The following is a 23,270-nucleotide window of genomic DNA, read 5'->3' as shown; positions in this document are numbered from 1 at the left end:
TGTCATGAGGGTGACAGCTAACTGACTCATCATTACAAAGAAGTCCCTGATCAAACTTACTTCCCCCCAGTTTCAGAAAATCAAGATCCATTTGGCTAACAAGGTCCTTTATAAAAACACATTCTCTTCTGGCAGGAGGATTCTGCCTGCCATCATTCACATTATTCGGAATTATTTTCATTAGATTACCTTCCTGTTGACTACTGGGAAAGGGATGTTTGGAGGAGGACGGTCTGTGGTTAGGGTGACACAGGATATCTCTGGAGCCTAGGGTGATTCTCACAAGGGCAATGGTTAAAAAAACACCCTGAAGGTTTGTGAAGTTTTATCTATAAAACTTTCTGATTAGTAAATATGTAAACATGTCCTGATTAGTTATTGGTTATGTGTCAGGACTGGGTGTGTGTGTAGGTATATATCTTTTACAGACAGAATTTCACTTACCTACAAGTTTTCACTTGTAAACTAGAGGGTACATAAAAATCTACTTGAAAACTCTGCTTAAGCAAAATAAAGTAAACTTTTTGGTACTGACCTACAGATGGTTAAATTTTTGATCTACATTTGAATGTCTGAAATGAAGAGATTGGCTTGCTGCCTACTTATCCAAAGGGCTTCCCTCATAGCTCAGTTTGTAAAGAATCCGCCTGCAATGCAGGAGACCCCAGTTTGATTCCTGGGTTGGGAAGATCCCCTGGAGAAGGGAAAGGCTACCCACTCCAGTATTCTGGCCTGGAGAATTCCATGGATTGTATAGTCCATGGGGGTCACAAAGAGTTGGACACAACTGAGCGACTTTCACTTTCACTTTATCCAAAAGAAGACTTAAGAAAAACATCCTGCTTGATGACTAGTAAGACTGGGAAAGGGACCCCTTCCCAAAGTTCCCCAAGAGACACATGCAATGCAATATTCCCTTGGTGGAGAAATGGGAAAACGGGCCATTTGAAGTCAATGAATTCGCTCTTGATATGTTTCATGCTTGCCTCTCTGCCGCATGGCCCGACAGCATCTCACTAATATTATGACACCTGCCATACCACTGAAGGTGATACTGCCAGGAACAGGGCTCTGCACGCTTCAGAGAGGATGCTACGTCCCCTGCTGAGTCCCACAAGGCAGAGAAGGCATGAGGATTGTTCCGGCTCTGGTGGGCCTCTACTCAGAGCTGCTGACAGTATTCTTTTGCACCTCTGCCTCCTCAGCTTAGCCACGGCCTCTCCCTGCATTATTCATGCGGGTAAGAAAAGTCATTTATAAAAACTGCATTTGTTTTCACTCTCTGTGTCTGTTTCTGCCCGCCCCTGCAGGTGGGTGACAGGAGTGCAGTGAGCGGGCACAGCCCTCCCCTGTGACCCCGGGCTGCCTGCCTCAGGCCCTTGTGCAGCTGCATCTGTGGGAGCCATTAGAGGCTGGGGACCCGGGCTCATTTGTCACTGCAAACCTTTCCAGACCAAGGCGGGACCCAGTTGAGCCATTCCTCATTCAGAAGCTAATTTGGTAAGTACGTCCTGATTAGTTATTGGTTATGTGTCAGGACCGGGGGTGTCACAGAGACCAGGCAGTGTCCCCACCTTCAGGTTTTCCTGGGTGCTGGAGACAAATGATAAGCAAGTTAATAAGTATGTGAGCTGTGACAATGCCAGAAAGGAAATAAACTCCTCACAGAGGGGTCAACGCTGGCGGAGGTGGGGGGACCCTCAGATCAGGGGAGCTCTCGAGGGAGAGGGACATTTAAGCTGCAGCCTTAAGGATGCGTTAGTGAATTACATGGCAGAGGAAGGGAATGGGCCATGGGAAAGCCTTGGGAGGGAAGGAGGGTCCTGGGTACTGAAAGCAGCCTGTGGGGACCAGGGCAGGTGAGGAGGGGGAAGGAATGGGGCGTGAGGCTACGGAGCCATAGAGGAGGCCAGTGCAGAGCCCTGCAGCCTCAGGTAAATGGCTCCTCTTACACCAAGGGCACTGCGGAGCCAGGGAGCGAGGCACAGAGAAGCTCAGGGCTTAGCAGTTGCCTGGGTGAACATGTTGCCTGAATGAACGAAAAATACCTGTCTGTATTCCTCTGCTCTCCCTCCTCACCTTCCTGGGTCCCAATCAGGGTCATCTCATCTAGCAGCTAGCTGTCTTTCAGGGTTCCTAACTAGTTCCCTTGTTTCTTTTCTTGCTCCTCAGCTCTCACCGACACATACAAAATCCAACATGTTCAGCCAGCCATGTGCTGAGTAAATGTGGTGATGAAACCCCCGGGAAGTCACAGTATAATAGAGGTGGTTCAATGAACAAAAACCCACAGACACGAAGTGGAAGGAGGTACAGGGATAGAGTGATGCACAGGGCCTTGCGGGATGGCTCAGGGGAGGGATTCACGCGTGCAGACAGCATCATGGGAAGGCAAAGTGCAGGGATCCAGAGGTGCACAGGGCATCATGGGAAGGCAAAGTGCAGGGATCCAGAGGTGCACAGGGCATCATGGGAAGGCCCAGTGCAGGGATCCAGAGGTGCACAGGGCATCATGGGAAGGCCCAGTGCAGGGATCCCGAGGTGCACAGGGCATCATGGGAAGGCAAAGTGCAGGGATCCAGGGGTGCACAGGGCATCATGGGAAGTTCAGCAGAGGAATACAAGGGTGCGCATGGTCTCATGGGAACACTCAGAAGAATATCTAAGCTGGATGGTAGTTAACTGGGCTTAGTTCTATGGGGAAAGCAGGACAACTCCTTTTTAGTTCCCCCATATCTTTCTACCTAAAAAAGAGACAGCAGGAAAGAGAGAAGTACGCCCTGTTCTAACCCTAATCTATGCCTTTTCATTTCTTAACATAAAAGTGGCTTATGATCCATTGTTAACTGAAGAGAAAACAGCAGCTAGTGACAGTAAATGTCCATGCTGAAAGCAGTGACTTTCTCAACCATAGACAGGCGCCGTACTCATTAATAAAGGGCCCCCAGTTTGTCAAAGCAGGAGCAGGTGGGCTTTCTTTTTCCATACCTGCTTTGCTTAACTAACTCAGAAATTAGTTTAGCAACTTAGTTTGGTAAATTATTTCAGCAATTTAATTTAGTAAAGTGAAAGTGAAGTCGCTCAGTCGTGTCCGACTCTTTGCGACCCAGTGGACTGTAGCCTACCAGGCTCCTCCATCCATGGGATTCTCCAGGCAAGAATACTGGAGTGGGTTGCCATGCTAAAACAGTTTTCAGAATCTACTGATACACTGTTTAAGCAAACACACTTCTAACTGCAGGAAAAGAATGCCAGGTTCGACGCTGCTGTGTAGAGGTCAAGTTTATGCCCATCTAATTTACCACCATTAACTTTGTACTAGAACTTCCCTGGTTCAGGTGGTAAGGAATCTGCCTGTAATGCAGGAGAGCTGGGTTTGATCTGTGGGTCGGGAAGATTCCCTGGAGAAGGGAGTGGTAACCCACTCCAGTATTCTTCCTTGGAGAATCCCATGGACAGAAGAGCCCGGTGGGCCACAGCCCATGGGTCTCAGTGGACTCACAGTTGCTTTTGCTTTAACGCAGTAAACTCACCTAACTGAGTACTGAATGTAGCTAATTAAATATGAAAATAAGACTGTGTACTGTCAAGTTTCCAGAATAGTCCTTAAACTTGCAGATCTGTACTAGCATTTAGTACAGAAATCTGTTTTTTTTTTTTTTTAACCAACTAACTTATCAATAGATTGACAGAGAAAGTGTCACAAAGACTTATATCTTTAGTTTTCTGGCAAGCTACAGTTACTGGGTGGAATTTTTGCTGTTCAAAACCAACATTAATGGCCTAAAAAGGGCACAAATTCCTCTTTTATAGGATTCTTTGTTACTAAGAAGTAAAACAACAGGAGCTTTCTCAAATCATCTGTTCTAAAAGTTGCTTGGGGGAGGGGGGTCAATGAAAACTCTCAGTACCTCTCAAGCTCATTTCTCTTTGCTCACCGCTCCCCTCCCCACCCTGCCCCAATGTGAGGGGCCAGAGGCTCTATCAGGTCCAAAGGAGAGCAGGCTGCCAGCTGCCAAGCAGCACAGGTCCATCCCTGTGTGAGAATGTGGTGTCTGCATGAGAGCCCCACAAAGGCAAGGGCGAACTCAAAGCGAACCCAAGTGCTGCATGTACACCGGTGAGCAACTTGATGAAAACGATGTATGCAAGAGAAGACTGCACAAACCTGGGAATCAGATGTGGCGCACAGCCCCATTCAGAAGTCCTTTGGGTTTCACTTTCTTCATCTTTGAAATGGGGATAGTAACATCACCTATCTCCTGGTGCTGCTGTGGCAGAAATGCATGGTTGCCACTTAGCACAGCACCGGCATACAGTAAGCACTCAATAAACAATACTATAGAGCTTGGGATTGACATACACACACTACTATATTTGAAACAAACAAGAATCTGCTGTATAGCACATGGAACTAAGTTCAATGTCTTGTAATAACCTATACTAGAAAAGAATCTGAAAAAGGATACATACATACGTATAACTGAATCACTTGGCTGTACACTTGAAATACTGTAAATCAAATATACTTCAATAAAAGAATAAAAATTAAAAATAATACTGTGGTTGCTGAAAGGAGCATCACTGTCATTTATCAATATTTTTATTTGCCATCTTGAAAATTTGCATGAAGGTTTTAGTGAATGTGTTAGTTGTTATAACTAACACCAAAATGACTTCTCTGTTGGGTCATCAAGCTGCAAAGGTCACTATTCTACTAAGAGTCTCTGGCTGACCTCAGAAGAGGTAGAAGGAATGAATGCTACCGCCTAGTGGATCACTGCTTCCCCGCCACCGCCCCCAACTCCAGGTCTCCATTTGTGAGAAGAGCCCTGTCAAAGCATCCACAAGCTGGCTTCCCCCTGGTCCTGAAGGAGCACTGCTGGGTGGAGGGCTGGTGCCTGGCTTATGATGGTGTCACAGGCACAAAGCCAACCGAGGGGCAGACTTGCCCATCTCTGCTCACACATCCCCTACCTGACAACAGGTCATCAGCTTCAGATAGATTCTGACCGCAGCCCCAGAGCTGTGACGCTCCCTGTCATGCTATCCTGTGAATATGAGATCTCCCAGGCCAATTAATTTATCCAAGTGGAAGATTACAGCCCTTGATAACCTGAAAGAATCTTCCCTGTCCTTTCCGCTTCCCTGTCCTTCCACTTCAACAGTGCTTCTGAGTATTCTAAGTCACTCAAGGCAAGCAAAGGCTTTCCAAAGCATGAAGCAGTTGCTAAGTTAAATTTTAAATCTCTCATAGGCATGGGCCCTGTCATGATGCTCCACAGGATGCCACAGTCACCATTAAAGCACAAAGCGCTGCTGTAACTCGGTTGATCTGACAATCCCAGGGTGGGCAGGAGGGGCATCTTGTACTCTCCATCGAAGAAGTCCACACATCCCCAAATATCTCAGGGCGTTCCTTAACACACAGCCTAGATCACTGGGATGCGTGCGCTTCTGCAGTGTCCTTTAATGACCGGGCAACTTTGTGTGTTTTTGGTGTTTTCCTATTGTGATTAAAGGTACAATAAGGTATGTTTGCAACAAGAGACATGGCCATTGTTCTGCATCATTAAGCTCACAGCAGTCCCAAAAAGAAACTGTGGGCAGCTTGCCAAAGGCCCTAATGAAGAGCATCTCTTTGAATTATCTCTGGATGAGGAAAGGATCAAGTCTGAGCCCCAGAATATTTGATCCTCTTTGTGTGGCTGTTACAAGGGCTTACTGAAGCCAGACACACTGGACCTTCTGCAACTGTAATTTATGGAAACCTTAATTTCTCTGCTCTAATAAGGCTTTGCATAATAAGAGCGGGAATGCAATTACTAATTCCTGCAAGTGTTTTGTGAATTCCTTTATGCTACGGTTCAGGACTCCCAAAGAATAGGAGAAAGGGGGGTTTTACTTAGTTGGCACAAGGGTAATGGGTCTGAAAAGTAGTTTGAGTTTCCTGAAAATAAATCTGCATGGCTTCCTAAATTGCTGACAAAGTGGATTCCGGATGAAAGTCATTTATCAGCAATTTACTGCATGATGCTCTGGCCAGAAATATTACCACATAAATTCACCTAGTAACAAACAAACACACAACACCCAGGCTTTCTCTTTTTGGGGGCTGAGGGGGAAGAGCCCAAATAACACAGATGAATAAAGCACAGGTTAATGCAGATTTGCAGAAAATGTGGTAGGATTACCTTTTGGAGGGTGTCAGTTTAATAATGACATCTACAGCAATGTATGTGAAATAGTATTTTCATGCATTGATGGTTAAAACAACAAAAAAAAGCAAGCTATTAATACTACATTTTTATGCAGAGTTTTTATCTCATATGCATCAGTGAGCATCTGTATATAATCACCTTGGTGATGGTTCTGTTGTTCTACTTGCTTCACTTCTAAGTGCCTTACTCTCTGAGAACCGGGGCTCACTGCACATGATAACTTGGCAAATATAGGATTACAACATCAACATATGATAACATGAGAGCCAGATCTCCAGGGGCAATAGCACTTCTACCCAGACCTCCAAAGTGCCCCTGGACTGCTCTGAAAGGAGGAGAATGCAGCACATCCCTGAGCAAGAGGTCATATGTCAGAAGTATTATTTCCAAAATTTATTTAAGATGCTTGTTTTTTGAAAGGTATGTGCTCTCCACAGAGGAGAGTGGCCTGGGTGCCTAAGCCCCAAAAGATTTGTTTTGACCCTCTCTATGCCTCAGTGCAGAAACACACACACACACACACACACACACACACACAGCCCTCTTTCATTTACTCAGAGTTACTCTATCTAGACTTTTGTCCATAGAGGCAGCCAACTCACAAATCTTGCTGTATATTTAATGTTAAGCGCCCTCTGCTGGCGCATGCAAAAATAGCACCCAATCGACAGCTAACCAAATTTTAAGTCTAGCTCCTTTCAAGAATTTATTAATATACCATTTATTATGAAAATCAAACAAGCACCTTTTTTTCTCACCAACAGCGTTATTCTAATGTGCTAGTGTTAAAATTCCTTTGTAACAAGATTATGATTTTTTTTTGATTAGCAGAGAAAATTTTGAAGGAGTTAGAATGATTTAAGGGGAAAAATCTCTTAAACTGTCAGGTATAATGGTGTGAAAATCTCCTAGTACAAGGGAAGACTGAAGCGTTAGTAAGCACTCAACATGAAGATAAGGTAAGTTCTCTGAATTGTGCTGTAAATACCCCATTTCATCTCCACTGAAATTTCCCAGTGGTGATGCTGCAGAAGTTTAGAGAAGCCATACGCGGTGGATGACAGCAGCCAAGACCACGCCACTCGCTCTGGAAGTTCTTCAACTTTTCACAGGGGGAGGTATAGAAGTGGCAAGTGTGAAGCGTGAATCTGAACCACATGTCCTGTGACGAGAAGCTACTCATAGACTGAAGTCTGCGGTAGAGACCCGTGCTGTCCTGAAAGGAGAGCCTTCCAACTATTTGTAAACAGAGACAAAACCGGGCTAACATTAATCATCCTCCACGTCTCCCACAACTTGTTCAAAGGGTGTGTGACCACGCGCTGACCCTGCCTAGGACATCTGTCCGCCACTCCGGAGAAAGTGGGCGGTGGAAACAGCTTTGGAACATTGCAGCTTGAAACATACTTTATGATCCTCAACATCTATTTAAATACTCAAATACAGGCACCCAGGGGCCACTGTCAAGGAAATCACCTAAGAGACTTCATAGAAAACACAGAAATGTCAGAAAGGCTGTTTCGTTTCAAACATACACACACACACACACGTGCAGAAACCCCCAGTTCCTTTCCCAGGAGCTACGCTCAGCCAGGTGACTGCCCGGCCACTCCCACAGGCTAAGAGGCAGCGCGTTACCTGACAAACTTCGTAGAGTAGTTTGTACTGCTCCTCCGGCTTCTGCAGGCTGCACAAACTGCATCCCATGTTTAGAGAAGTGGCAGAGGCAGGCTGCAGGACTCGCCGGCGCCCGGGAGGAGCAGCGCTCTCAGCGTGCAGGCATGAAGGTGTCCTCGGAGAGCCTCAGGTGCCAGGTGCTGCGACGCTGCAGGCTGGCGGTGCTCCTGGAGGCTTCCAACAACTCTGCTCCCTTCCACGCTCCCCTTCTTTCCCTCGCAGCAGCACGCACACACGCACACAGACATACAGACACACACTCGAGCGCGCGCGCGCGCACACACACCACTCCCTCCTCTGAGTGATTCTGGCAGCTGGATTGTGGTCCAATGCACGCGCTATATATACTGCCACTCATGCATATTAATCAGCCCTCATTGACTATTCATAACAGACAATGATACAGAAGCTATAATTGCCAACTATGACAGTTGAAATTTCTCTAATTAACAAGCAAGTGCTCCGGTGGCAGGGAATAATAAAAGACACTAACAATTTTGCAAGCCATTTTCTGGCAGTTACCAATAAACATGACTGCTTGTTGAGCTGGGTCTCTGAGGATAATCCCTAATGCACTGAAGCTAAGTAGAGATTCGTTTTTAAATATACCATAAAATTTGTGATGATATAAAATGTATTTAATGCTGCAAATAATGATGGCATATTAAATGGGTTTTATGGAATGGACATGTTTGGAATCACATTCCTAGGACATGTAGTGCTTTACTAAGATGCGGGAATAATCTTCCACATATGAATAAAATATAAAAATTTAAATTGTGAAATATATGCGTGAGTATGCAAAATAACCAGAGGGGAATAAGGACAGAGGCTGCCTGATAGGTGAGCAAGCAGATAATCACTGCTAAGGTGCATTTTCAATTCCCAAAGCGTAAAGTTATTTGTGAAAGGGCTGCCGGGCGAACTGGAAGGTGGAGAAGCAGCCCATCTCCTGCCACCGCCACAGCCACAAAGCCCATATCAGAGCTCATGCCGTGCAGCTAAGTGTCACTGGCGACTCCAGATCTGTCTTTAATGCTCCAGATCTGCTCAGACTTCTGTAGCTTTGCCCTGTGCTCAGTCTCCAAGCAAGGTGAGCAGAGACAGGACTGAAGACTTTGGGTCTTTGCTGCCTTGCTTCTTGCCTCCCTTTCATTCAGCCTCTGAACTACTATGTGAGTTTGACGGCTTTAAAAAAAACCCAAACAAAAACTGTGTCTTTATAAACAATCGTCCCACTGCCAGACCACAATGTGGTGGTCCCATCTTCTCAGCCCAAATGGGTGATGTTGACAATTCTCACAAGTGCTTCCTTCCACAGCCTTCACCTCCTTCATTTTGTAAAGGTTGAACTGTCTCTCAGAACGACTCCCACGTCTCATGTCAGAGAGGCAACAGGGAACCTGAAGAATAAAGCTCCCTTTCTCCGGGAATCAAGACACCCCTGCAATGTGAGTAAACCAGCCCCAGTGAACTTTGGCTTGTGCTGGCAGCACAAGCTACTGGTCCCATTTCTTGGACCTGGAAGGTGAGGCACAGGGATGGGGCTGGATCAGCTAATGGCCTGGCTATCTGGAAGGGGAGGAAGGGAGGGCTTTATCTCAAGCCCTCGCCTGGGCAGGGACAGCGAGCTGAGGTGTGGCAGCAGATAAAGGAAGCCACAGATGGCACTGGGCCATGGCAGGGACCTCTGACTGCCTTTAATGATGGGAAGGGTCTCATGGACCCATGAGTAACTCATGGAGCCCCATTTCCCATCTCCAAACAGGTATAATACGAACTACCGTGCAGAGTTTTGCTGCCAGGATGTGAGAAAGCAAGCGACTCAAGCCAAAACCAGAGGCCATGTCTGTTCACCCCCGGCCTCATCTGCGGAACCTTCCGTCAGGAAGTCTGTTCTCTTCCAGCCCACAGTAGACTGCAGATGGGCCCAACGTCCACTCTCACCCAATTCATGTCAGGAGCCTCCTGCCCCACGCTCTGCATCCTCTCATCTTCCCCTCCCAATTTACTCTCCACATGCCAGGCTATTATTTGTGTATGCATGTGTGCTAGGTCACTTCAGTCATGTTCGACTCTGTGTGACCTTATGGAATACAGCCTGTCCACGGGATTCTCCAGGCAAGAATACTGGAGGGGGTTGCCGTGCCCTCCTTCAGGGGATCTTCCCAACCCAGGGATTGAACCTGCATCTCTTATGTCTCCTGCACTGGCAGGGATTCTTTACCACTAGTGCCACCTGGGAAGCCCAGGCTATTCTTTACGAAGCAGAAATCAGATCACTTCTTTTGTGGGCTTTACCAACCTAGATAGCATATTGAAAAGCAGAGACGTTACTTTGCCAACAAAGGTCCATCTAGTCAAGGCTATGGTTTTTCCAGTGGTCATGTATGGATGTGAGAGTTGGACGGTGAAGAAAGCTGAGCGGCAAAGAATTGATGCTTTTGAACTGTGGTACTGGAGAAGACTCTTGAGAGTCCCTTGGACTGCAAGGAGATCCAACCAGTCCATTCTGAAGGAGATCAGCCCTGGGATTTCTTTGGAAGGAATGATGCTAAAGCTGAAACTCCAGTACTTTGGCCACCTCATGCAAAGAGTTGACTCATTGGAAAAGACTCTGATGCTGCAAGGGATTGGGGGCAGGAGGAGAAGGGGACGACAGAGGATGAGATGGCTGGATGGTATCACTGACTTGATGGACGTGAGTCTGAGTGAACTCCAGGAGTTGGTGATGGACAGGGAGGCCTGGCGTGCTGCAATTCATGGGGTCGCAAAGAGTCGGACACGACTGAGTGACTGAACTGAACTGATCTAAACTGAAAGATCCTTCAGTAATGTCTTGTCACACTTGAATTAAAAAAATCTCCTCCAGGGCCTCCAGTGCCCTGTAAAATCTGTTTCTTACCCACTGATCATTCCATCCCCATCAACCCCTCCTCAACCCCACATGGGTGCTGTTTTCTCTCCCAGCAAGCCAGGTCCTTCCTCAGGGTCCCTGCATATGAAGTTCCCTCCACTGGAACAGCTCCTCCCCTTCTCCTGCCCACTCAGCACACCCATCTCAGCTCAAATGAAGACTGCTTGGAAAAGCTTCGGCCGGACACCTTGTATGAATTTCTTTCTCAGCTCTCCAAACTGTCATTTCAACCCAATCATTTCCATTGCATCACTCTACACAGTACTGAATGATCCCGCCCACACATGCTGATTTGCTGTCTGTCTGTCTCCCTATCTAGGGATTTCAGCATCCCAAGGGCAGGGCCTGGGTCTGAATTTCAATCATAGACCGGGCCCATGAGGGTGCTTGGGAAACATGTACTCTTTTATCAGAATGACTAGATAAGGCTGGCTCTGCAGTCTCACCAACTCATCAGTTACACCGCAAATTGGAACTGCCACATAAGGAGGAAAACGGTCCCCATGAGGGTATCATGTTTGCATTCCTTCTCCAATCTTGTGGGCCTTTACATTATTATTTTTTGGCAAGGTGTAGTGTTTCACAATTAGTTTTTTTCTCATCTTTTGCCTGTACATCCCCAAATTAGTGAAGAAATAGGTCCTGGCTAAATGGATGGGGAACTTTTGCCAATCCTTCTCTTCTTGGGTAGAAAACTCCTAAATCTCAGCCACAAGCCAGGAGAGCTTTATTGCATACTACCCTGTACTTTACAGCAGTGTTTCTCAAACACTGGGGCTTAGGAATCCTTCACACTCTTCCAAAAAATTCACTGACACTCTCCCCACAGGGCCATTGTGTATGTGGGTTATGTCTACTGATATGTACCATGTTAGAGGTGATTAAATTTTAAAATACTTACTTCTTAATTCATTTAAAAGAGCAATAACAAATTCATTACATATTAATATAAGTCACATTTTTGGAAAAGCTACTATATTTTCCAAAACAAAAGAATTTTTTGAGAAGAATGGCACTGTTTTACAATGTCACAAAACTATGTCTCGCTAGATTAAAGACAGCTGGCCTTTCGCGTGGATTCTGCATTCAGTCCTTTCTGATACAGTGTCATAGAGGAGTTGCTAGAAAACTCCACAGTACTGTATATAAATCAAGGAACGAGAGTAAAAGAAAGAGGAAAGTAACATCTTGGTATTTTTATGAAAATAGTTTTACCCCTCAGCGGGGTCTGAGTCACACTCTGAGAATGGCTGCTTTAGAAGGATGTGCCTGTGAGCTGAGTGTCTAAGAGCCTCCTGCTTGTGGGGAGGGAAAGAAGAAGAGTAGAGAAGATATTCATTCAAATTCAATTCAGGGTTGGTTTTGCATCTGCTCTTGTGATTAATGATGTATTATTTGAAATCAACAATGCAAAGCGCTCACGTACCCGTTATGGTCCAAACAAGACTTTGTTGGGATAATCTACCTTAAAACCACCCTTTACTTTGCAAAACCATCCAGGGCATCTGGAATACAGTTTTGCTTTCAAAACATTACTTTCACAGAGTAAGTAAGAAGCGCACTGTGAAGGGAGGCTCACCTATTTTGCGCCATTCACCAGGCATTTCACGCTGTGGATACTAAAGGCACGGGCAGTCTGTGAGCGACAGCAAGTTATTTACACCAGAACTGTTTCTGAGAAAACAGCTGTCCCAGTCAAGATGGAAACTACTGACTGCACAAAAGCACACACTGTCTGCCGAAGATGCTGAACACCCTTTCCAAGTTAGTCATTTCATCACTGCAAAGTGCTCCCTGGGCTCAGGAGCGCACAGGGCACTCTCCTCCCTCTGCTCCATCTGACGCCCGCCTCTTCCTTCCTTCATGGAGATGAAATCTACAGTGCAAAGGAGTGTCACCAAGGAATACACAGAGACTGACAGACAGAATGGACACATACAGAAGGGGCTCAAGGTGCCCCGGGAATATCCTTTACAATCATCCTTTGAACTTCCCTAAGTCACCGGGACTGCTGCAGGAGTCAGCAGATGAAGACATCAACTCACATTCACTTAATTGCAGAATCATCTACCGAATTCAAGCCGTATTATTTCCCGCACACAGACAGGGGTGTTTACTCATCTATTCACCTGGAATGTGGCCTTTTCTTGTTTCCCCCAGTGTCTGATGAGCCCAGGTCTCATCCAACTACACCTTTCAGCCGAATTCTGTGTTCTTCTGGGAAGAGCCATGTCCCAAAAAAGCAGAGACGACAGGGCCAAGCAGGAACCAAGTCCACATGGAGCAATGGGGTCTCTCCAGGACCAGTCAGCTACTCAAGGGATACATTTCAGCTACCCCCAGTATCTGGGAGACCTGCCTGCTGGCTCTGCCATGCCCTGGGCTCTTTCCAGCTTTTTCCTGGATCACACTGATTCACTAACTTGGCTTCTTGCTGCTTTGAACCTCACTCTCACTTCAATTCCTGTCTTACACTGTGGCTTGAATAATCCTACACCTACACCCACCCCCACCCACACATCCTCCACCCCCGAAAAACCCTCAAGATGTGGTCCAAGCCCTGAGCGTGCGCTTCTACGCTACTCTGACCTCGCCTTTCCCCTCTATTGTCCAAATGGACAAGGAAGCCTGCTCCTGCCTCCAGAAGATCAAGGCCATAAACCTGGAAAAAGCACTTTTTATGCCTGCTAGGGTCTGAGTGTTTGTGTGTCCCCAGATTCTTACGTTAAAATCTGAATGTCTCCTGTGATGTTGTTAGGAGGTGGGCGTTGGGAGAGCCTTGGGTCATGAAGGTGGAGCCTTCCTCAATGGGAGAAGAGCTCTGCTAAAGAGCTTCTCTGGTGGCTCAGTGGTAAGAAACTGCCTGTTGTGCAGGAGACTCGAGTTTGATTCCTGGGTTGAGATCCGCTGGAGAAGGGAATGGCAATCCACTCCAGTATTCTTGCCTGGAGAATTCCATGGACAGCAGAGCCTGGTGGGCTACAGTCCACGAGGTCGCAAAGAGTCTGACACGACTCAGCAACTCAACAACAGCTCTGATAAAAGCCACCCACAGAACGCCCAGTTCCTTCACCACATGATGATACATGTCAAAGTCTGTGACCTAGAAGCAAGCCCTCACACATTGCACGGACTTCCAACCTCCAGAACCGAGAGCAAAACATTTCCGCTGTTTACAAGCCACACAGTCTATGCTACTTTATTATAGCTGCCTAAACACACTAAGACAGCACCTTCAGGATAAAAACTGTTCCCACAAGCACCCTACTAGTTATGGCCAGGGATTCAAAACCACCATCTGTTCAGGAAACAGGCTAGTAACTTCTAGTTAAACCTCCTCTTCATCAGGGAGACTTTTCCACAGCTTGTCTGAACCCCGTTTAGTGAGTTCTTCAACTGATTCTTGAATAAAAAGTAAGAATTGCTAGAAAGCTAAGTGTGGATGGAAACATCACAGCTAAGAGAAAAAGCAACTTCAAAGATGTCAGAACACACAGAGAAATGTCAGATGAGTTGAAAGACTACATCATAGCATCTATGAGTGCTGTTTTACTTCTGAAAAGCTACCTAAGCTCAGAACATCTGCTCAGGACTTCAGATCATTTTTTTAAATGAAAGGATATTTTCCCCTTGCGGTGCTGCTGTCCTGAGGGCATTCTCTCGGGGTACCAGGTGCCTGATGACCATCCTGGGTGCTGGAGGGAGACAGTTTGCTGTTTCCACTGGGAGAGGTTTGGAGAGAAGGTACCTGCTAGGCCCCTTGGGGGAGGGGGATGCAAGAAGAGGAGGGGTCAGAGCAGCCTGGCCATGGCTGCTGCTCAAAGCCCACGTGGAGGTTGAATTCCTGAGTGAGTCATCTCAGTGACCCCAGACATGCTGAGAAAACATCTGACCCCCAAGGAGCCTTTTACTCTGAACCTGTGACCCCGGCCAGGTTCCCAGTGATGCTGGAGGTTATCTCGGTCCCACAGTGATCCCGGGGGGTCTTCTCCAACTACTGGACGTGAGAGATTCCTGACAGCGAGAAGAAAGATTAGAGAAGGTCAGGAGTCCGGGCGGGAGAGATGGAAGAGGAGATGTGACATAGACGCATGCTGACATGGAGATGGGCAGTGACTGCAGAGGACATCGGGACAGGATGTGGGGGAATTAACACGGGGACCACGCACATCCTTCAAAGTCCTGGGTGGCTCAAGCCTGGCTTAGCTGTGAGGGCAGACTCGGATGAGAGAGAAGGAAAGCAAATGACAGACAGCACTTAACAGCCTTGACCAAGACAACTGGAGCACAGGAAACGGGGGATAGAGTCAGGATCGCAGCAGAGGGACACATGGAAATGGCGCTAGGAATGTTATCAATGATTCACAGAAAAGACTAGAACAACAGGCTGGAAAAAATGTACATGAAGAGGCAGGTGAACATTATAAAACCGTGGAGGGACCGAGGAGGAGATGTGATCTCATTAAGTAAAAACATAACTTAGAGGTTACAGACTGCCTGACAGAACAGTGTGGATTGGGTGATAATCCAATAAACTGGGAGTTTTTACCTAAATGTGTAGAGTTTTTTTTTTTTTTACATCTTTTGATACATTTTCCAGGTCTTGCACAGAGGGCCTTGCAGCCCCATATGACAAACATGAGCAGGTACAGAGCCCAGGCTGTCACCGAGGGATGGTCCCCCTTTTCTTCTCGGGCCTCCTCACTGGCAGTCTAAGCGGGTATTGCACCGAGGTGCCCAGGCCCGTGATGTTGGTTTAAATACAAAATTTCAGTCTGGGGACTTTACTGGTGGTCCAGTGGTTAAGGCTCTCGACTTTCACTGCAGGGAGCACTGGTTTGAGGCCTGGTCAGGGAACTAAGATCCCACATGCCACATGGCCAAAACAAACAAATGGAGTAGATGTATGTATGTGCATAACTGACTCTACATACAAGTGAAACTAACACACACTGTACATCAACTATACTCCAATAAAGATTTAAAAAGATCAGCATATGCTCATTTAAAGAAAAAGTCTGGGTATAAGACCACAGGTGGAGACTATAGGCCGGGCTGCAGGCTGACCCACCTTCCGCCTGCACCTGGGCAGGTGGTGAGCTCATTGCGGGGTGGGGAGGTGTGGGAATCAGGCTGCTCCCAGCATGGCAGCTCCAGCCCAGGGGTGGTGGGAGGGAAGCAGCATGGGAGTCATCGCCATGGGTGCAAATAAAAGTCTCACTCCATGCCTTCCTCCTCTTGACTCACTGCCTCCTTATGAATGAGTGGCCGTGAGCCAGGCACTGAGATTGAGTGATGGACACAAAACAGAAGCCCTGCCCTCAGGGAACAGCCTCTCTGCACCTGACTTGTGGCCTCTCTAGTATGACAGGTGCTCTAAGCTCACAAATGACTGTTCCACTGTCAAATCTCAGCCGTCCCTTAGTCTTTGGCCTGGGCAACTCTTCTGCAGCATCTTTCCACTCAGAGTCTTCCTGTGTTGACATCTGTGTGCTCCAAACTTCCAGCCGGAGGGAGCCACCATGATTTTTGATGTATTATCCTCAACATTATTTACTTGATACTTTTCTGTAAAGCTATTCAGTAGGTTTTGTTTAAACATAAGTATTTTCAAGTGAAATCTAATCCTGACTATAAATGGGAAACCCTTGTGCCTGGCTGTGTATGAAAATTACAGCGCACATTACCACCTGAATTTCAAAAGAAAAAAGGGGTTCATTCTCAACATCACAAATTCTTCTGGTGTCCCACCACGTTTACCATGCTGTGTGGAAGGTACATCCATTTGCTGCTGAACTTCAGCCTCACTGGGACCTTGCCCACATCTCTTTTGCCAGTCTTTTCTATCTCCACCCCACCCCTCCAGGTAGACATTCCCAACCTCCTCACTTCCATTACTGAGGCTGTGAGCTCTAACCAGCACACCCTCTGCACAAACCTCTGCTGTTGAAATCTGAACTCCCTCCTTCAAATCCCATTCTTCTTCAGACCAAACCCCAACTTCTCCATCAGTTTCTCTCTCACTCCTGGGGGCGAGTCTGTCTGTCTTCCGAATCAGTGAGTTCAAGCTGGCAAAGATTACACTAAGAATCTGGGATAGAATGGTGACTGTGGCCAGCTCCTTCCTTCTAAGAGAAAAGCTGCAAGGTCCCAGAGAGACAAACTCTGCCATGTTTTATGACCAATAAATAGCTTCATTACAGTGAGTAATCAACAAGCCACCATTTACAGAACGTCTGTGCTCCACATCGCACCAGCTGAGGGGATATGAAAAAAAAAATGGTCAAACTTTGTCTCTATATTCAAGGAACTCACTACTTTTTCTGGAAGACAGCACTGAACTGTGAATTGGCGGGTAGAGGGGAAGTCAGAGCTGCAGTCAGGAACCTGAGACACACTCCTCCTTATAACCCCACTGGGGCAACTATAGCAAAGCTCCTGGGGACCACGCTTCTGGGTCTGGTGTGGTTACTCCAGCCACAGAGGCTGGAGCAGCTGCAATGTGAGCTGGCTGTTGTAAGATAGAGGGAATTTGGACCTACAAAGAAACAGTACAGGCTAGAGTCTGGATGTGTCGGGGGCACTTCCTGCTGGAGATGAAGCTGGGTGCCTGAAAAAGGCAAGCCCACAGGAATGATGGTCTGGAAGGCAAAGGGATGCTGGGACAAGGTGATGTCTGAGAAAGTGGCCTGGGACAGGTGTGCCTGTTCGTGCAAAGCGGGGAAGGTACAAATTGGCAAGAGGGTGAACACCAGGGTAGAGCTCACATCTGAATTCAGAACTAGGGGTTCCAAGGGGCAAATCACTTTGTACTTTCTTTGGCGGATGTCAGGTGGAATGATAGCCATTAGTGGCTCTGGGAAATCCAGGTTCTCTTTTTCATTCCTGGTCACATCTTTGGACTCAGGACATGCCCCTGTATCAGACTATCCCTTCCGACAGCCTGTAATTGAGCCACAGGCTACAGGACTCTTCGTATCTGAAGGACCTTGGAGGACAGAAGCAGCATGAGCTGGATGGATGACTTGGCCACTAAGCAGACGCTTGTTCAATATTTTAAAATCACTCAGAAGATAAACAGGTCACTGCGACGGAGAGACTTACTTGAGGGGAAAAAAAAAAAAAAAAAGCAGTGCAAAGTGAGGCTTCATAATTCACCTGTTCCTATAAGGTTCATGTGCTATCAAGTCTGAAATTACTTACCAGGCTTCTATCCTGGATTTACTTTCTATATAAAAGTGCACTTTGGCGAATAAGTAAGTAAACACTATTATGACCAATGGTTGGTTTTAAGAGAAAAATGCTCTCTTACCAATGGCAATACTAATTTTTTTTTAACATTCTCGGGGAAAATAAAACAACGCGATATATTTGGGAAGCAGGTATGAACCACTGACATTGTACTTAATCTTTAAAACTGATATATGTGTGTCCAAAAGCTAATAAAGTTCCCTCTAATATAAATGGAGGCAGGGGCAAGTAAGACACTGGATCACAGGCAGCGCTCAAGCTTTGGCTTCTGATCTGATGGGCAGAGCCCAAGGGCAGGGAAAATTGAAGTGACTTAAAATAGTCCCTGATAGGATATATCTGATATTAGTGGGCGTGCTGAAGTGGAACCATAATACTGGAGAAATACAAGGGTGTAAACCCCATTACTGTGTGTCCAAATGTTTTGATGGTTGGACCTCAACATAATTCATGTGACTCACCCATGGGACGGGCAGACTTGGGCTGGGGAATATCAGCGAGAAAGCCACTGAGCAGGCGCACAGAAAACATAATTGATTTTACGGGATGAAGCGAGGGCCGCTAACAGCTTCCTTCACTCAGCACCTTTCACTGCAGAGGAGTCCCCTCAGTGCTCCATGCTCTCTCCGTTGTTTTTGCATCCATCTACCATGACCTACCTTGGGGCGAGGTATTTCATTACAAAAAAAGGAACAAATATACGGTTCTATCAACAGTGGGTGTTCTTTCAAAGCTTTGCTTGACTAAGCCATACTTGAGTCTCGCTCGCTTGCACAGCAGCTAATCTTTGAATCCTACCATGTACACTACGGACCAATCCTTCTCCATCACCTGGAGCTCACGGATGGTAACTTAAAAGGGTAAAGATTATCTGAGGACAAGAGAATGGACTTAGTATAATAAAACATATTGCTTCATCCGTGCATTCATTTGTTGGGACTTTAATCAGAAAAAAAAAAATTCAATGGACTTAATGTAAAAATTTAAATATCAGAATGAATTTTTATTTCCAAAATACCACACTGTTCTATTTGACTCTCTTTTCAAGTAATCGGTCACTTTAAGGACAGAAGGCCCACACTCCAGGGAAGCTACAGAGGAACACAGAAATTAGGCTGCTTCTGGTCATTTCTCTGACTTTAGGAAGAAGGGTTAACTAGGACACATCAAAGCGGATAGAGCATGTTTTCTGCTTACTTCCTTCTTTCCAATGTGTGTGAATGTGTTCAGTTGCCAGTCATGTCCAACTCTTTGCAACCCCATGGACTGTAGCCAGCCTGGCTCCTCTGTCTATGGAATTCTCCAGGCAAGAATACTGGAGTGGGTTGCCATTTCCTTCTCTGGGGGATCTTCCAGACCCAGGGATCGAACCCACAACTTTTGCATCCCCTGCATAGGCAGGTGGCTTCTTTACTACTAAGCCACCTGGGAAGTCCCTCCTTCTTTTCAATACTGAATTGTAATGCACCACATTGGTAGGCTTTATGGCTTACCATCTTCTTTATTTTTTAAAATTAATTTATTTTAATTGAAGGCGGACAGGGAGGCCTGGCGTGCTGCGATTCATGGGGTCGCAAAGAGTAGGACACGACTGAGCGACTGATCTGATCTGATCTGATCTGACATGAATCAGCCATGGGTGCTCATGTGTCCCCCATCCTGAACCCCCCTCCAACCTCCCTCCCCATCCCATCCCTCAGGGTTGTCCCAGTGCACTGGCTCTGAGTGCCCTGTTCCACGCATCGAACTTGGACTGGTCATCTATTTCACATATGGTAATATACATGTTTCAATGCTATTCTCTCAAATCATCCCACTCTCACCTTTTTAAGTTGAGGTATAGCTAATTTACACTGCTGTGTTAGTTTCAAATGTCCCGCAAGTGATTCAGTTATACATATACAGGTATGTACTCTTTCCCAGATTCTTTTCCATTATAGGTTATTATAAAATAGTGAGTATACTTGCCTGTGCTACACAAGTATTAATTTCCTTCCTCCTGCCTCTCTATGTACTCCTGTCAGGGGCAGTTCAGCAGAGAAAAAATGCCCTCTTCCATCTAAAAATACCCTTCCCAATCATCACCCGTGAGCACGCACCTATGGTGTGAGGGGCAACCGAGTGAAGAGTCAGGGATCAGGGCTCAGACGCCCACATTTCAAATCCCAGCTCTGCCGGTAATTCAACACACGACTGTGGGATTGGGCAAGTGTCTTTCTAAGCCTCCATTTCCTCAGCTAAGCACACAGGCTTGTCATGAAGCCTAACGGGAAAGCTTTTAGGAACCACTCAGGGAGTGCCTGGCTCACAACACTTGTGGTAAGCTCTCAGCAGATTCCTTCTTTTTATTTAAATTTTCATTATTCATGTTTGCCAGAGATGATGCTAAGCCCTAGTTCCTTCTCTTCAGTAGCTCAGTGCCTTGGAAGGCCCTCGGATGCAGGTACTAAATCCTGCCACCAACTTTAGCTGTGCTCTGACAGATGTACACAGGGGTGAGTGTGGGAAAAGGGAACCAGAAAAGGCTTCCCTTAAAGATCTCAACACTGATATGACTCTTATTTTCCTTCCTGGGGACGGAGCTTGTCTATGGACCACGTGCAAATCTTACATAAAAGAAAGCTTTGCAAAAGAGAGAAATCATGGTGGGGACAATCCCCCAGAACACTTAGAATAGAATTACTCAGACTGTGGGCTGCATCAGAATCCCCCCTCTTGGGAAGTGAGGATTTTTAACTTTGTGAAAGGCAGATTCCTACCCTCTATCCACTGAGTAGACCCTCACGCCCTTTGTGTCACGCAGGTGAATCATGAGGTGAGCACCCTGATGGTGGGGAAGGGTGGCTGCAACAACACAGACAAACCAGAGTGGTTTTGGATGATCATCACACGTTCCTGCCTCTTTCTGCCACCATCTCTGTGACCAGGGTGGCAAACATGCTTAAGGATTCAGAAGGAAAAAAAGCTGCATTTTGACATTTGCACATGGTTTAGTAAATAGTTACCTACTTTGAGGGTTTACCCCACGAAATGGTTTAAACAGTCTGCCTGTGTCTTCTTCACAAGGAAACAAATTCATGATTCTCTAGCCACCAGTGGCGAGCAAGGAACACAGGCCAGTATAATTCATAGCCACCCCCTGGAGACATGCACAATAGCTAACTGCAAGCCAGAGAAGCCATGGAAGCACCTGGAAGGATACACCCACACCTGCAGCACCAAAGCCACAACGGGGTCTTTATATTTTAAACCAATCACCATGACGACCACGACCCAGTTTCCACTGCCGTTGAGCACCTTCCTTTTCTCAGTGCACTGTGGTGTGTGGCGTGGCTGGTCACAAGGCTGATTTTCATGGGCCTTTGAACCTCCAACGCTTGTATGTTTCTTTGAGTTTCACTGAAAGTCTGGGTTTTGAGAGATCGGGAGAAGAAATCACAGATAATTACAGCTGAAAATATTCTCATTTCCTGGCGGCGCTAACAAGTGAAACTACAAGTAATGATGTAATCCAACTTGTCAAAAAGGGACATGAAAAGAGGAGACAGAAGGCAGGTCAGAGCCTTGGGACCCGGCATGCCGTGTCATCTTCTAATTAACTAACTGATCCTTTAAACTGTCAAACTCGGAGAGGAACTCCCTGGCTTGGTGTCTGATTAATATTCATATGTGGGCATGGGATGCTCTGATTTAGGTCCCAGTGGTTGTAGTTAAACATCAGTCTTTAAAAAAGAGAGAAATAAAACCCTGCCTGGCCAGCCTCAGTCTCCAGGTCTTATATTCATAGGGAAATGAGGGAAGGCCATTCTGGAGTCTGTAATCCACAGTGAGCACCAACCCTTCACGGATGCACATTGATTTCTGAATCATGATGAGGACACGTATATTGAAAAAATAATTATTTTGCTTCTCCCTCCTGGCAGTCACATTGTTAATCACACTCCATGCCTCATTGTTAGATAAGGGAACAACGCGTGTAAAATCACACAGCATTCGGTAATATAATCAAGCATTTAATTTCAAACAAAAATAATTGAATATGTAATTTAATCAAAGCAAGCTAGAATCGATCATTTCCTTAAACTATAATAAGTGGCAACCTGGACATTTATTCATTTGGCACAGGCTGCAAAAGAATATATTCCCTCGTACTACTGACTTCCCTTAACTAAACGATGTTTCAATTGGGTTAAATGGGCAGAAGGCCTAAACAGACATTTCTCTAAAGAAGACATACAGATGGCCACAAAGCACATGCTCAACATTGCTCATTAGTAGAGAAATGCAAATCAAAACTACAGTGAAGTACACCATTTCACACTGGTCAGAAGGGCCATCATTAAAAAGTATACAGATGATAAATGTTGGAGAGGGTATGGAGAGAAGGGAACCCTCCTACACTGTTGGTGGGAATGTAAATTGGTACAGCCATTATGTAAAACAGTAGGGAGGTTCTTCAAAAAACTAAATATAGAGATACCATATGATCCAGCAATCCCACTCCTGGGCATATACACAGACAAAGCTATAATTCGAAAAGATACCTGCACCCCTATATTCACAACAGCACTATTCACAATAGCAAGACATGGAAACAAGCCAAGTGTCTGCTGACAGCTGAATGGATAAAGAAGATGCTGTACAAAGATACAATGGAATGCTGCTCAGTCATAAAAAGAATGAAATAAGGCCATTTGCAGTGACATGGATGGATGGACCTAGAGATTATCATACTTAGTGAAGTAAATCAGAAAGAGAAAGGCAGATACCATATGACATCATTTACATGTGGAATCGAAAATACGACACCAACGAATCTATCTATGCAACAGAAACAGACTCACAGACCTAAGAACAGACCTGTGGTTGCCAAGGGGGGAGGGGAGGTGGGTGGGGATGGACTGGGAGTTTGGGACTAGCAGATGCGAACGATTATGTATAGGATGGATAAAGAACAAGCTCCTACTGCACAGCACAGAGAACTGTACTCAATATCCAGTGAAAACCATGATGGAAAAGAACATGAAAAAGAATATATACAGAATGTTTCAGTCCAGGATGTAAGAAGTACCTGGACTACCTACACACTTTCGGTGGAGAACGCAGCTGACTTTAAAAAATATATAATGCATCCCAGACAGTGTCTGAGTTGGGTTCACACTCCCAGCCACCAACAGCCGGGCAGGACCCCCGAGGGCTGTTGT

The 23,270-nt window shown here is 46.1% G+C and overlaps 1 protein-coding gene across 6 annotated transcripts in view; it reads right to left on the bottom strand.

The window, feature by feature from the left end:
• The window catches only part of PDZRN3 (PDZ domain containing ring finger 3), a 494,666-nt gene that overhangs the window by 49,004 nt on the left and 422,392 nt on the right, over positions 1-23,270 (bottom strand). The window contains exon 1 of one of the 6 annotated variants that reach the window (XM_086366715.1): positions 7,860-8,209. The exons of the other annotated variants lie outside the window; for them this stretch is intronic. Coding sequence (XP_086222841.1) covers positions 7,860-7,928 — 69 coding nt within the window. The 5' untranslated portion in view covers positions 7,929-8,209. Of the gene's footprint in view, positions 1-7,859; positions 8,210-23,270 lie in introns of those variants that run through there. 6 annotated transcript variants of the gene reach the window in all.

Source organism: Bos grunniens, chromosome 22 (genome assembly GCF_055505025.1).
Source record: "Bos grunniens cultivar Pamir isolate PY7600 chromosome 22, Bosgru_T2T1.0, whole genome shotgun sequence".
Lineage (NCBI taxonomy): Eukaryota > Metazoa > Chordata > Mammalia > Artiodactyla > Bovidae > Bos > Bos grunniens.
Note: the sequence above shows the minus strand (reverse complement) of the source record. Positions and strands in the feature narration are given on the sequence as shown.